Source organism: Ictalurus furcatus, chromosome 18 (genome assembly GCF_023375685.1).
Source record: "Ictalurus furcatus strain D&B chromosome 18, Billie_1.0, whole genome shotgun sequence".
NCBI lineage: Eukaryota > Metazoa > Chordata > Actinopteri > Siluriformes > Ictaluridae > Ictalurus > Ictalurus furcatus.
In genome coordinates this window covers 9798925-9813089 of record NC_071272.1, presented here as the reverse complement: position 1 = coordinate 9813089, position 14165 = coordinate 9798925, and the positions used below count along the sequence as shown (strand labels likewise).

At 41.9% G+C, this 14165-nt stretch overlaps 1 protein-coding gene across 6 annotated transcripts in view; it reads left to right on the top strand.

Moving 5' to 3' along the window:
* Positions 1-14165, top strand: part of p4ha2 (procollagen-proline, 2-oxoglutarate 4-dioxygenase (proline 4-hydroxylase), alpha polypeptide 2) — a 108581-nt gene that overhangs the window by 83106 nt on the left and 11310 nt on the right. For 3 of the 6 annotated variants that reach the window (XM_053648346.1, XM_053648345.1, XM_053648343.1), the window contains exons 11-13: positions 4972-5025; positions 5928-5993; positions 9429-9497. In XM_053648346.1, coding sequence (XP_053504321.1) covers positions 4972-5025; positions 5928-5993; positions 9429-9497 — 189 coding nt within the window. The other 3 variants (XM_053648348.1, XM_053648344.1, XM_053648347.1) reach the window with 2 other exon arrangements.

The following is a 14165-nucleotide window of genomic DNA, read 5'->3' as shown; positions in this document are numbered from 1 at the left end:
TGTATTGGCTGTGCCCAATGCTTGGCTATACCCAATGATTTTGCAATGGCTCTGATTGATTTTCCCTCTTTTCACAGCTTGCTTTTCTCCCATAGAGAGCTGACTGGTCTTCATGTTGGTTTATTCTTTTCAACAACACAGAAACACACAGCGTCTCCACGACATGGCACCTGAATTCCCTGAAACCTTGACTGAATTCACTGAAGCCTCGCCTTCTTTCTTCATGCCTGCCTTTAGGCGGGATTATGCTGATAGTACATGCTGTGATGTAGAGAAATTACGGAAATAAATCTGAACTTTGAACGATGTGTTTCGGGCAGGTCTGGAGCAGGGTTTTCTGTTAGATAGATGTGACGGTGACGACGATGACATAGAAGACACCGCTCCCCAGCCTCCCCGCACTCTCTGCGGGCACCCAAGCTCCGCTCCCATCGCTACAGCCCATACACCACACTTCACAGCAGGAAGGCCATGCCCTGCATGCTTCCTTCATGCACCCCTCACCTCCACATACTGACTTTTAGTAAGAATAAAAGAGTCCTTTTTCCCCACATCTGCCTCATGTGTGTCTGTGTTCTGCCCTGCTTTAGCTCTGAGTAGCCACACTTGTGGAGAATGCAGGCATAAGAGCACAGACACCCCCGTAAATAAAAGAGAGAAAAAAACACACACGATGAATCCCATGTTGCAGCACCTCTTAGAGACGAATATCCAGGCGGTGACCCAGGAGCTGGCCCAAAGCCTCTGAACAGACACACAGGAGCTGCTGGTCCTGAAGAAAGAGCCATGTTCCATGTGCATCAGTTCCTCTCCTACACCCCTGCCAAGAGGCCCAGCATCTGCTCTGTGTGTGAGATTCGAGTGTGTGACTCTATGCGAGCATTGGGAGGAAGAAACATGGGCCCAGATTCTCACTCCATTCCTATCAGGGGAGGCGTAGCGAGCCTACTATGCCCTCCCTGTGGCTGAAGCAGCGGACTATAAAACATTAAAAGGAGAAATCCTTACCTGCTGTGGTCTGTCTCCTTCCTATGCAGCGATAGAGTTCCACCGGTGGACCTACCATCCCTGGTCCACCCCACGGGCCCAGATGGACTCGCTGCTCTGTATCGCCAAGCGATGGCTCCAGACAGCACACCCCGAGAGATGATAGAAAGCCTTGAGTGCACTCTGGCCACCCTGGACATTGGCAGGGGTGAGTGATGGGAATTCAACCCAGGGCCCTGCTGCATTCAGCCTCCCTGCCGACCAGACCTCAACAGGTGTGGCAGGTAGAGGGGGTCAACCAGTTCCCTGACCAATGGCTCTGAGCCTCCTTCTTCCTAGTAGAGAATGGGTTCCTCTATTACCAAACAGAGCACCGGGGCCAGACCTATGATCTGCTAGTGATTCCCTCCTCCCAAACCCAGCCCCTAATGCACCTGGCCCACACACATCCACTGGGTAGACACCTGGGCCCCCGGAACACCCTAGAGAATCTATGTGACAGGTTCCTCTGGCTCGGTATGGACGCAGAAGTCTGAGTCTTCTGCAGGCAGTGTCCCCAGTATCAACACACCAAGCCCAGGAAACCACCCCCAGCACCCCTCATCCCGCTCCACATTATCAGCATCCCCTTCGAGCGCATAGGCATGGATCTGGTACGACCGCTCCCGAAATCCTCCCAGAGCCACGAGTACATCCTGGTGATCCTGGAATATGCCACCAGATACCCCAAGGCAATCCCCCTACGGAAAGGCACCTCCCAAAACATCACGAGGGAGCTCGTGCTGCTGTTGAGCCATGTTGGGATCCCCAAAGACCTGCTCACCAATCAAGGTACATCGTTTACGTCCAAGTTAATGAGTGATCTATGTCGGCTGTTGTAGGTGAGGCACCTTAGGACCTCCATCTACCGGGAGGCATGGGAAGAACAACCCTCCCCATATTTCTAGTTGAACATGTCCAGGAGATGCAGGATCGGATCGACAGAGTAACCCCGATCATCAGGGAGCACATGGAGACCACCCAACAAGACCAGCAAAGGGCCTACAACCAGCTGGCACAGCCCAGAGAGTGCTCCTCCTACTACCAAATACCTCCTGCAAATCCCTGGCCTGCTGGCAAGGCCTGTACAGTCCTGGAGAGAATTGGTTCGGTGAACTACCACCTGCAACAGCCTGGTAAGCTTGCAAACACTCAATTATATCACATTAACCTGTTAAAGAAATTAGTCCCACCCGCTCTAGTAGTCTCAGCATTTGCCACTGTCTCCCGAGCGTACCTTGGTCCATCAAGGTGAAAATCTGAGCCTGATACAGAAACGGCAGCTGACGGAACTAGTGGGCCAACACGCTGACATCTCCACCACACCGGGACTGACCCACCTAGTGCAGCTCCAGATCAAGACCCCTCCAGGAGTGGTGGTTAGGAGTTAGGTGGTTAGGAGTTAGGAGTTCTCCCTTTCAGCCTGCACGGAGCTCTCGCAGCCTGTCAATGGCTGAGGGACATTTTCCTGAGACCACACCAACCATACACGGCAGCATATAACTGAACAATGTCGTCATCCACCCCACCACTTGGGCAGACCACCTCTGCTACCTCAGGGAGGTACTAGGGAGCCTACGGAAATCAGACTGATGGTCAACCCACAGAAATGCCACCTGGGCCTGACAGAGGCACAGTACCTGGGGTATAGCCTCGGCCGGGGCCTCCTGAAACCCCAAGAGAAGAAGGCCATGAAAAAAAAGAGGCCATGAAAAATTATGCCCGGCCCACATCCAAAAAACAGGTACATGCCTTCTTGGGGCTGGCGGGGTATTACCAAAGGTTTGTGGCTAACTTATCTTCTCTAGGTTCTCCCCTCTTAGATCTCACCAAGAAGGGCCAACTGGACCGGGTTTAGTGGACTGACAAAATGGAGCAGGCATTCCAGGCCTCAAAAAGGCTCTCACCAGCTCCCAAGTCCTCAAGAACCCCGACTTCTTCCCTTCATGGTCAACATAGATGTCTCTGAGACAGGGCTGGGGGCCGCCCTGTTCCAGACATTCGACAGGGAGGGGCACCCGGTCCTCTATGTCAGCAGGAAGCTAACCCCTGCCGAGCAGAAGTACGCCGCCATGGAATGAGAAGCCCTCACAATAAAGTGGGCCATAGAGGATCTCTGGTACTACCTGGCAGGGCGCCACTTCACCCTGATCACTGACCATGTCCCCCTGCAGTGGATGTCTTGGGGGGAAAGGCACAAATGCCAGAGTAACCCAGTGATTTCTCTCATTGCAGGAGTTCTCGTTAGAGGTCCAGCACCGAGCGGGAGCCCAGCATGGAAATGCGGATGACCTGTCGAGAAGGCACGCCCTCTGGACCCAACTCTTGCCTAGCCTACAGCCAGCACACTTAAAAGGCAACGCGCTCCTCACACAACTGTCAGCAGGGGGCTGAAAGGACAGCGCCACTTCAGGACCCTGAATGTTTTGGACAGCATGAAAGCACATGGCTATGAGGCGGCAGAAGCCAGAAGCACACATGGCTGGCAGCTGATGAGTGGAGCGGCTGCTCTTCATCCTCTCGGAGAAGACAGGAGGATATAAAAGGGTGCTCCCAGAGATGAGCCACATGTTTGTTACTAGCGCAAGTAACACGTCTCTCTCTCCCTCTCTCAGAAGCCAATCAGGAAGAAGACGATGACAAAGAAGACAACACTCCCTGGCCTCTCCTCCGGCACCCAAGCTCCTCTCCTTTCGCTCTGGACACCACCTCGGCATTGCTACAGCCCGTATGCCGCGCTCCATGCCAGGAAGGCACCTGCACACTTCCTTCACGCACCCCTCACCTTCACATACTTACTTTTAGTAAGAATAAAAAAGCACTTTTTCCCTCACATCTGCCTCATGTTTGTCTGTGTTCTGCCTTGCTTTAGCTCTGAATAGCCACACTAGAATAAATCCCTTTGGGGGAAAATATGAGGGCTCTATTTCGTGTTTTTGCTTTGAGACCATTTTTTGTTCATCTGGAAACTAATTGTTGAGATTCTGATGACATGCAATAAAAAACATTTAAATGGCAGGATGTAATAGTGGTATGTTTTTTGTTACATTTATATCGCCATTGTTTTGCCATTAATATATTAATTTAATGGCTCAGTGTTGAGCTTACAGTTTTATAATCAGCTATATCTGACTTTCTGGACTCAGCCATACTTGACTTGGACTTTGACTCAGCTGTCTCAAGTCCAACTCGACCCCCTTTGAACTCGGACTCAGAGTCTGACTTGATTGGTTATAAGGACTTGGTCTTGACTTGTATTCGACAAAGCTGGACTCGGACCCAGCAGGAGGCTATGGATCCTAACTATTGGTGTCACCTGCCTACTGGTAATAAGCTACATATTGCATATAATGAAGATATCAATGCACAGAGTCCGGGGAAAAAAAGCTACAGTTTTAGTGGTTTGTGCTAGTGTATTAATACTGAGCAGACCTGTGTAGTCAGAAATTGTCTTATGTGTAATTGTTCAAATACTAGCAAAATCATTCTCTGGCACTGAAAACTTTCAACACACACACACAAAGAGGTTAACAGTGAATGATGTTACAAACTCCATTGTGGCACAGCTTGATATAACACATGACTAGTACTACAGCTAATAATAATATAATTTAATTATCATTTAATAATAATCATCATTTAACATCATTATCATTATCATCAAATCCAATTTTAAATTGCTTTTTAGGATAGCATATTATCTTCTAGATAACGGAAAATATTTCCACTGAAATATGAATCTATGTTTCTACTGTCCACCCCATGTGTAGACATGGGGTGGACAGTAGAAACATAGATTCATATTTCAGGGTAGACCTGATCAACTGGTGACTTGGTTTTATGGTCAAATTGGCTACTTTTATTGGAGCAAATTATAATTATATTATTGTAATAAACACTGTGACTTTTTCAGTTATGACCTATTAATTTTTTTCTTCAATATAGGTTGCAAACTATGGGGTTGGAGGTCAATATGAGCCACATTATGACTTCTCAAGGGTAAGCATATAGCAAACAAGGCTTGCCTGGTTGTTTCAATAGCTTATTGCTCTCGTGCTTTTAAGATCTTCACTAAATCCGTCCCCTAATCTGTGATTGACCAATTATAGCTTAACATATGTAGCTAGGCATGGCACCTCAAAAGTGTAACTCAAAAGTGCAAAAATTTATGGAGTGTGAAATTCTGAAATTTCATAATCTTAAAACATAGAATGAGAGTTTTAGGATTAAACATTGTGGAAGACTACAATACCAGTTTTTAAATTAAATGTATTTATTCTATTGAAATGCCTTCAGGTCCATATTGGAGATCTGTTAATCTATTCCTCTGTGAAATTTTTATTTAAAAAAAACATGACTATGTAACATCATAAGCCTTTTGTCCTTATCATGAAAGGCTTAATAGTTTAAATGCTTCATAGACATCCTTGGCTTCATAGACATCCTTGGCTCTAATGTAATTAGATCATACTTACAGCTGACACATTTTGTAGTTACAAATAATTCCAAAACTATGGGTTGGTAAATATCTTAATTAATAAAGGTAGTGTGAACTAGCAAGTCCTTTAAATTCATTAGAATTTACAGTTATTTATTTAGGTTTTGATCCAAGTTGTATAATGTCCTCAACTTGGCAGTCCAAAAAATTTTCTATGTCATTCTTGGTGTCCATTTTTGTCACCATTTCCATGTGGTGAGAACCACAAAGATGAGAGCACTTTCAGCTAGTCAGTTCAGTTTGGTTTAAAATGATAATTGTCTGTTGCAGCGTCCTTTTGATAGCAACCTGAAGGTTGATGGAAATAGGCTTGCCACCTTTCTTAACTACGTAAGTACATGTGTGCGCTCTGAAGCAAGCTGTTTCTTTACTTTGTTTTTACTGTGAAATTTTATCTTCATAGAAAGATGAGACCGAGGCTTTCAAATCTTTAGGCACAGGAAATCGTGTGGCTACTTTTTTAAATTATGTAAGTATTGTAAGTATGTATGCCCTGAGTCTCCCTGGTGAGAGTAATGAATTTTTAATGAGTGACAGTTCCAGGGTAATTTCACCAATAAATGTGCTCTTTTTCAATATTGTCATGTATTATAATTTAATGTTTTTAAACATTAAAATTAGTTTTAAAAAAATGTGCTTAATTGGGTATAGTAAATAGCTGTATATTAAAATTTATGTAAATTTAATAGCTGTCTCAGGTCTCGCTGTCAAATCACACTGGTTCCTTCTGGCATATCTTTTATACTGTTCAGAAGCTTTAAATATCACTAGTCATACAAAAGTGCTATTGGCGTTGTTTTCATGTTTATTGTTTATTCCGTATTGATTAAAATGCATAATTGTTGCAAATAATTACCTGACAATTAGGCCAAATATATGACAAAAGTACATTTAGCATTGTAGGTCACATAGGTCACAATGTCAGCCAGTGTTGTTTCAGTCTACATTCCAAAAAAATGTTTTAATGCATATATGTGTATATACAGTCAGGTCTGTAAATATTTGGACATTGACAAAGTTATTGTCAATGGACATTTGGTTGCTCAGCTGTTCCTTGGCGAGGTGTGAATAATTAATTTACAAGTAAGCAGATAAACGGTCTAGAGCTGATTTCCATCCATCCATTCATCCATCCATCTTCTATACTGCTTATCCTTTTCAGGGTCACGGGGAATCTGGAGCCTATCCTAGGGAGAAATCAGGCACAAGGCGGGGTACACCCTGGACAGGGTGCCAATCCATTGCAGGGCACACAATCACATACACATTCACACACCCATTCATACACTACGGACACTTTGGACACGCCAATCAGCCTACCATGTCTTTGCATGTCTTTGGACTGCAGCATGGGGAGAACATGCAGGGCCACGGTGGGAATCGAACCCCCGAAGTGTGAGGCGAACGTGCTAACCACTAAGCCACCCTGCGCTTAATATAAAACTGTCACCCTAACTGTCAATATAAAGTCCAAAGAACAAGAAAAATCAAAACAAAACCATCAGAGAGATAGGAAAAACATTAGGTGTGGCCAAATCAACTATTTGGTGCATTCTTAAAAAGAAGAAGCCCAGGTGAGCCCAGGAACATGCACAGGCATGAAAGACCACAGAAAACATCTGTGGTGGATGAAAGAATAATTATTTCCCTGGTGAAGATAAACTCTTTCACAACAGTTCGCCTCAAAACAGGAAGACCAGATTAGAGCTTGGCAAAAAAAATAAAATAAAATAAAAAAACCCAAAAAACAACCTTTTAAAACAATACAATGCTGGAACAACAGTGTATGGATGGATGGCACAAAGAGCAACTTGTACCAGAATGATGGGAAGAGAGGAATATGGAGAATGGAAGAAACTGCTTATGATCTGAAACATACCGCCTCATCTTATGGCATTGGCATTTATGGCGTTTGCATCCAAATGCTTCAAAACTCATTAGACAATGCTTCAGAGTGCAGATGGCCAATGACATGAAGCATACTTCAGAAGCAACCCAAGATGGGTAAAGAAGTATTGCAGTGGTCAATTCAGTCACCTGATCTGTGTCCAATTGAGCATGTGTTTCACTTGCTGAAGGCAAAATCAAAGGCAAACAAAAAGAACAAGCAGGAACTGAAAACAGCTGCATTAAAGACTTTGCAGAGCATCACCAGGGAAGAATCCCAGCTTCTGGTGATGTCTGTGAGTTCAAGACGAAGGATTTACAACCAAGTATTAAAAATAATTTAATTTATGATTGTTAGTTTATCTGATTACTTTCGTCCAGTCCCTTTAAAGGGAGGACTACATATAAAAATTGCTGTAATTCCTACACTGTTCACCTGAAAGTCTGCACTTGCATAATATAAATTATTTCAGCTACAATATAAAGGGGGAAAAAAATGGTAAATATCCTAATATTTATGGACTTGACATATACTGTGGATATAAAAAGTCTGCACACCCCTGTTAAAATGGCAGGTTTTTGTGATGTTAAAACCTTTTTGACCTTTATTGTGAAATTGCAACATATTAATAGCAAATGATAAACACAGAATTGTTTTTGGGTGGAAAAAAATAGAAAAACAAAGAACTTCCAATACCTAGCCTGCATAAGCATGCACACCCTTTTATAACTGGGAATGTGGTGTGTTCATAATCAACAAATCACATTCAAACTCATGTTAAATACTAATTAGTATACACCTGCCATCAGTTAAAGTGACTGATTACCCCCAAATAAAGTACAGCTGTTCCTATAGGATTTTCCTGGCATCTTCTTGGTAACGTCCATCTGAAAAAGCCATGGACCGAAAAGAGATTACAAAGCAAGTACAGGATCTTATTGTTGAAAAATATCAGGAGAGGATTACAAAAAAGTTTCCAAGGCATTGGATATACCATGGAACACTGTAAAGACAGTACTCAACAAGTGGAGAAAATATGGCACGACAGTGACACTACTTCAAATAAGACTTTCCTCTAAAATTGATGAGAAGATCAGGAGAAAACTGGTCGGGGAGGCTGCCAAGAGGCCTACAACAACATTTAAAAGAATTGCAGCAATTTCTTGCTGTTTGTTCCCTACATGTCACAACAATCTCTTGAATTCATGAATTCAATTCTCTTGAACCTGAAGCAAACCCAATTCAACAAAGGAATGGCTTCACCAAAATAAGTTTGGAATGTCCCAGACCTAAATTTAGTCCAGACCTAAATCCAATCAAAAAATCTGTCGGGTGACCTGAAGAGAGCTGTGCACAGGAGATGCCCAGCCAATTTGACAGTTAGAATGCTTTTGCAAGGAAGAATGGCAAAATATTGTTAAGTCAAGATGTACCAAACTGATTGACTCTTACCCAGCAAGATTGAATGCTATGATAAAGTCTAAAGGTGTTTCAAATAAGTAATAGTTTAGGGGTGTGCACACTTATGCAACCAGGTTATTGTACATTTAAAAAAAAATTCCCCTAAAATGATACTTGTTTTTCACTTTAATTAATAAGTTAAAATTTCACAATAAGTTTTAAGTTCTGTCAAAATACACATTTCAGTAATTCCGGGAACCATAACAGTCTCTAATAATCTGTGCATCGTAAAGTATTTTGTTCAAGTCATCAAACCTATTATGTGAAACTGACATTGCAAAAATAATTTCATAGATGTACTCCTCTTCAGACGCTTTATCAGTTTGCTTTAGGTTTAGACAGTTGGATTTTCCCAGTGTGGCTGCTTGATTTTACTAATAGTAAGAATGCCAACGTACAAAGAGATGGTTTTGGTAGGGTTATGATGGGAAGAAGAAAGAAGACACAGGGGGCATTTCTACTTTCGTATTCCTATATCCTTGTATTGATTTTACACACACACACACACACACGGATGTTAATCTTTTTAAATTACATTTACATTTCTAATGGCAGATGAGTGATGTGGAAGCTGGTGGTGCCACTGTGTTTCCAGATTTTGGTGCTGCTATCTGGCCAAGAAAGGTAGGATTCATTTACCATTATCCAAAACATTTTAGTGACTTAGTTAACAATCAAAGTTTCTGTGTCATTCATGCCCACTGCTTTAAGTTGGGAAGAAGATACCTTTCTAGATGCTTGTATAGAAGTTAGTCTATAACATAAACACTTATAGTAATCAATGTGCTAGTCAGTAACCTCAAACAAATTGTAAATTAAATTTAAAAATATTTTTGCAGTATATGGGTTGTGATATAAAGATGAAAATGAGATGAGGGTCATTCCATCTCATGTGGTCCAATAATTACAAAGTTGGTTGCTTGACTGTTTTTAATTTTTCTCTCTTTTTGTGTGTGATTACCTCTATGTATTGGTATTGCAAAACCACCAGTTTTTTATTTGTATTTTTATTTTTTTATTTTACTTGGTTTAACTACAACAGCCTCTTTGTGTCATAACATGCAATAAATTTTGGTTATACAGATGTTTATGGAAACCTCAAATCAACAGTGTCATAAACAGAGCTGTGGTGTTGTTTCTCCTGTGATAAAAGCAGTAAGTGACTACAGTTCAGAAGTCACTTACTGCTTTAATCACAGGAGAAATAACACCACAGCTCTTTTTATGATACTGTTCATTTGTAAAATACCCAGCTGAACACTGTAATTCCATATTTGTATAAAATCTATTCACACATACCAACTGAACACCTGCAGCAACATGATAGAGCAGACTGATTCTTCAAATCTGGCCCTCAAGGTCCACTCTGCTGCAGAGTTTAACTCTCAATCTCAAACTCACAATTTTTGCAGCAGAATGCTATTTTTATGCTAAAGACATATTTTTGGGAAAATTTCAGGTTTGTATCTGGTCCCCCACCAGAGATATTAAACCCAAAAGTGAGGGGAATTTTTTTTTAAAAGCACTTTCTCGTCCCCATAAAAAAAGAGAAGTCTCAAACCTGAAATGTTCTGCATGCACACATACTTGCCTAGGTACCCCCTAAAAGACTGAGACTCAAACCCTTCCCCATTATAAATTGACCTTAAAAGTGGAACTGTGAGCAATCTTGAGCATTCCATTTGAAATTGAGTTCAAGTTCAAGTGGTTTTATTGTCATTTCAACCATATACAGCTGGTACTGTACACAGTAAACAACGTTTCTCTCGGACCATGGTGCTACAAAAAACTAACCACATGAGACGAAACAGAACTAAATAAAATGTGCAAACATTCTACATAAACTGCATTTGCAGACAAGTGCTAAAAACACAGGACAGTACAGTAACTATTAAAACAGGACAATGGACAAAGTAAGTGACAGTGTAGCGCTGAACAGTACATAGTTTTAGTGTGGAAGTGTCTGATATAACAGGTAGTGCAGAAGATAGGTGCCAAGGAGTTACAATATAATTTTAAAATGGTATAAATGTAACATAACATGCTATGACTGAGTATTCAGCAAATTAGCTTATACCAAATATGGACATAGCAGTTATTGTGGTAGCAGCCAGGTAAAGTGTATAGTAGTGACAATAAATTAAATCCTATATTTTTATAATACAGAAGAAGCAAAAATGTGCAAATATTGCAATGGGAGTGCAATTTGGGTTTTTTTACAGTTTGCAAACAGGAGTGCAGGAGTCAATGCATTGCAAATATTGCAATGGGAGTGGGATGATGTTCAGTTCAGAGAGTGTGTATGCGCACACGTGTGTCAGTCCAGTCTTTGAGGATTGACGAGTCTGATGGCTTGGGGGAAGAAGCTGTTACACAGTCTGGCCATGAGAGCCTGAATGCTTTTTACAGATGGCAGGAGGCTGAAAAGTGTGTGTGAGGGGTGTGTGGGGTCCTCCACAATGCTGGTGGCTTTGCGGATGCAGTGTGTGGTGTAAATGTCTGTGATGGAGAGGAAAGAGACCCCGATGATCTTCTACTATCCGCTGCAGGGTCTTGCGATCCAATGAGTTGCAATTTCCGAACCAGGCAGTGATGCAGCTGCTCAGGATGCTCTCAATAGTTCCTCTGTAGAACGTGGTGAGGATGAGGGGTGGAAGATCGGTTTCTTCAGCCTTTGTAGAAAGTAGAGATGCTGCTGGGATTTCTTGGTTATGGATCTGGTGTTGAGGGACCAGGTGAGGTTCTCCGTCATATGAACACCAAGGAAATTGATGCTCTTGATGATCTCCACAGAGGAGCCATCGATGTTCAGCGGAGACTGGTCGCTCCATGCTCTCCTGAAGTCAACAACCATTTCTTTTGTTTTGTCCACATTCAGAGACAGGTTGTTGGCTCTGCACCAGTCCGTTAGCCGCTGCACCTCCTCTCTGTATGCTGACTTGTCAATCTTGCTGATGAGACCCACCACAGTCGTGTCATCGGCGAACTTGATGAAGTGATTGGTCGTGAGTCAGCCAAGTGAACAGCAGTGGACTGAGCACACAGCCCTGAGGGGCCCCCATGCTCAGCACGATGGTGCTGGAGAAGTTATTCCCAATCCAGATTGATTGAGGTCTCCCAGTCAAGAAGTCCAGGATCCAGTTACAGATGGTGTTCAGGCCCAGTAGGTTCACCTTTCCAATCAGGTGCTGAGGAATGATTGTGTTGAAAGCTGAACTGAAATCTATAAACAGCAGTTGAACGTAGGTGTCCTTCTCTTCCAGATAGGTGAGGGCCAGATGTAGGGTGGTGGCGATGGCATCATCTGTTGAGTGGTTGGTGCGATACACGAACTGCAGCGGGTCCTGTGAGGTGGGCAGCAGGGTCTTGATGTACCTCATGACAAGCCTCTCGAAGCACTTCATGATGATGGATGTGAGTGCAAATGGATGGTACTTATTGAGGCAGGACACTGGAGACTTCTTCGGCATGGGGACAATGATGGTAGCCTTGAAGCATGTTGGAATGAGGGAGACATCTCAGGGAGATGTTGAAGATGTCAGTTCTACAGTGGTGCTTGAAAGTTTGTGAATTTTCTATATTTCTTCATAATTACACACAGTATCATGTTATAGTATTTATGCTTTATTTTTATGGATGTACAAAAAGCACCCAATTAAACTACAGTCCTACATTAATAATATATATTCTGGGGTGTGTGTGTGTGTGTATTGGGTGCTTTTCTGTTTAGGATAAACAGTTGTGTAAAGTTTTAGTCTGAAGTTTATATTTGTAACACTCAGTTTGGGGATTTTATTTTAAATAAACAAAAAAATGGTACTGAAAGCTTGCCCCATCCTTTTAATCGATTAATCGAAAAGATTATTGGCCATCTAAGTACTTCATCAGTGGAAAAAAGTGGAATGGTTTAGACTGGCCAAGTCAATCACCAGAACTTAACCCATTTGAGCATGAAGAGGATATTGAAGGGAGAAACCCCTCAAAACAAACAACAAGTGAAAGAAGGTGCAGTACGTGCCTGGAAAAGCATTTCAAAAGAAGAATGCAACAGTTTGGTGACGTCATTAGGTTACCAGCTTGATGCAGTTATTGCAAGCAAGGCATGCGCAACCAAATATTAAGTGTTATTTAATTTCATTTACTTAATATTAGTTTAAGATAAGTTTATCTGTTCCAATGCGTTTGTTCACCAAAAATTGGGTGGTTTGCTACCAGAGTTGCCATGTTCTAATTTATTTAACACAGCTAGATGTAAACTCACTGAGGACTTTATTAGGAACACTATACTAATACAGGGTAGGGCCTCCCCTTGCTCTCAAAACAGCCTCAATTATGCATCATGCAATTAATTTTGCACTTTCATGCTTCAAATCTCCCTTTATACCACATTTACCACAAGGTGTTCTGTTTGATTCAGATCCAGTGACTGGGAAGACCCCTGAAGAACATTGATTTAACTGTCATGTTCATGAAACATTGCTTTGTGATTATTTGGTGCATTATCATGCTGGAAGTAGCCATTAGACCAGTGTTCAACAACCCTCTTCCTTGAGATCTACCTTCCTGAAAGTTTCATTTCCAACCAAAATCTAACAAACCTGTTTTACTTGATCAAGAACTTCTTAAGGCAATGATTAGATGGTCAGGTGGGCACGATTATGGTTGAAGCTAAAGTCTTTAGGAAGGTAGATCTCCAGTAAAAGGGTTGGTGACTACTGCATTAAAGGATGAGTAAATTGTGGACATGATGGTATGATCAGCAACAACACTCAAAAAGGCTGCGGCACTCAGGCAATAATTAATTCGTATTAACAAGCCCACAGTGTGCCAAGAAAACATTAAATTAAATTAAAGCCAAAATTTTGATCTATCGTCTCATATTCATCTATTGAACTCAAACCCAAATGTCATCAGTGTATAGCAAAAATAAAAGGAATTTGCCTTGTCATTCCAATACTTTTGGAGAGAACTGAGTAGATTTAGAGTCCTGATGAGCAGGCCAAAGGAGAGAGTTTAGTTAATTCATTCTACTTATCTAAATTGTGAGAGATTTCTATATACTAGTATATCAGCTTTTTTAAAGCAACCTCATGCAGGAACCCACATTGAACAAGGTTTCTGGATTCTTTTGGATATTTCACCTGTACCTAGAGGACAAATTTTCTCAGTGTCTCAATATCCTTTTTCAGGTTTAGCTGAATATGTTGATGTCATATGCTAATGTACAAATTTGTTGATTTGCTTGGTTAATACACTATATGGCCAGAAGTTTATGGACACCTAACCACTGAA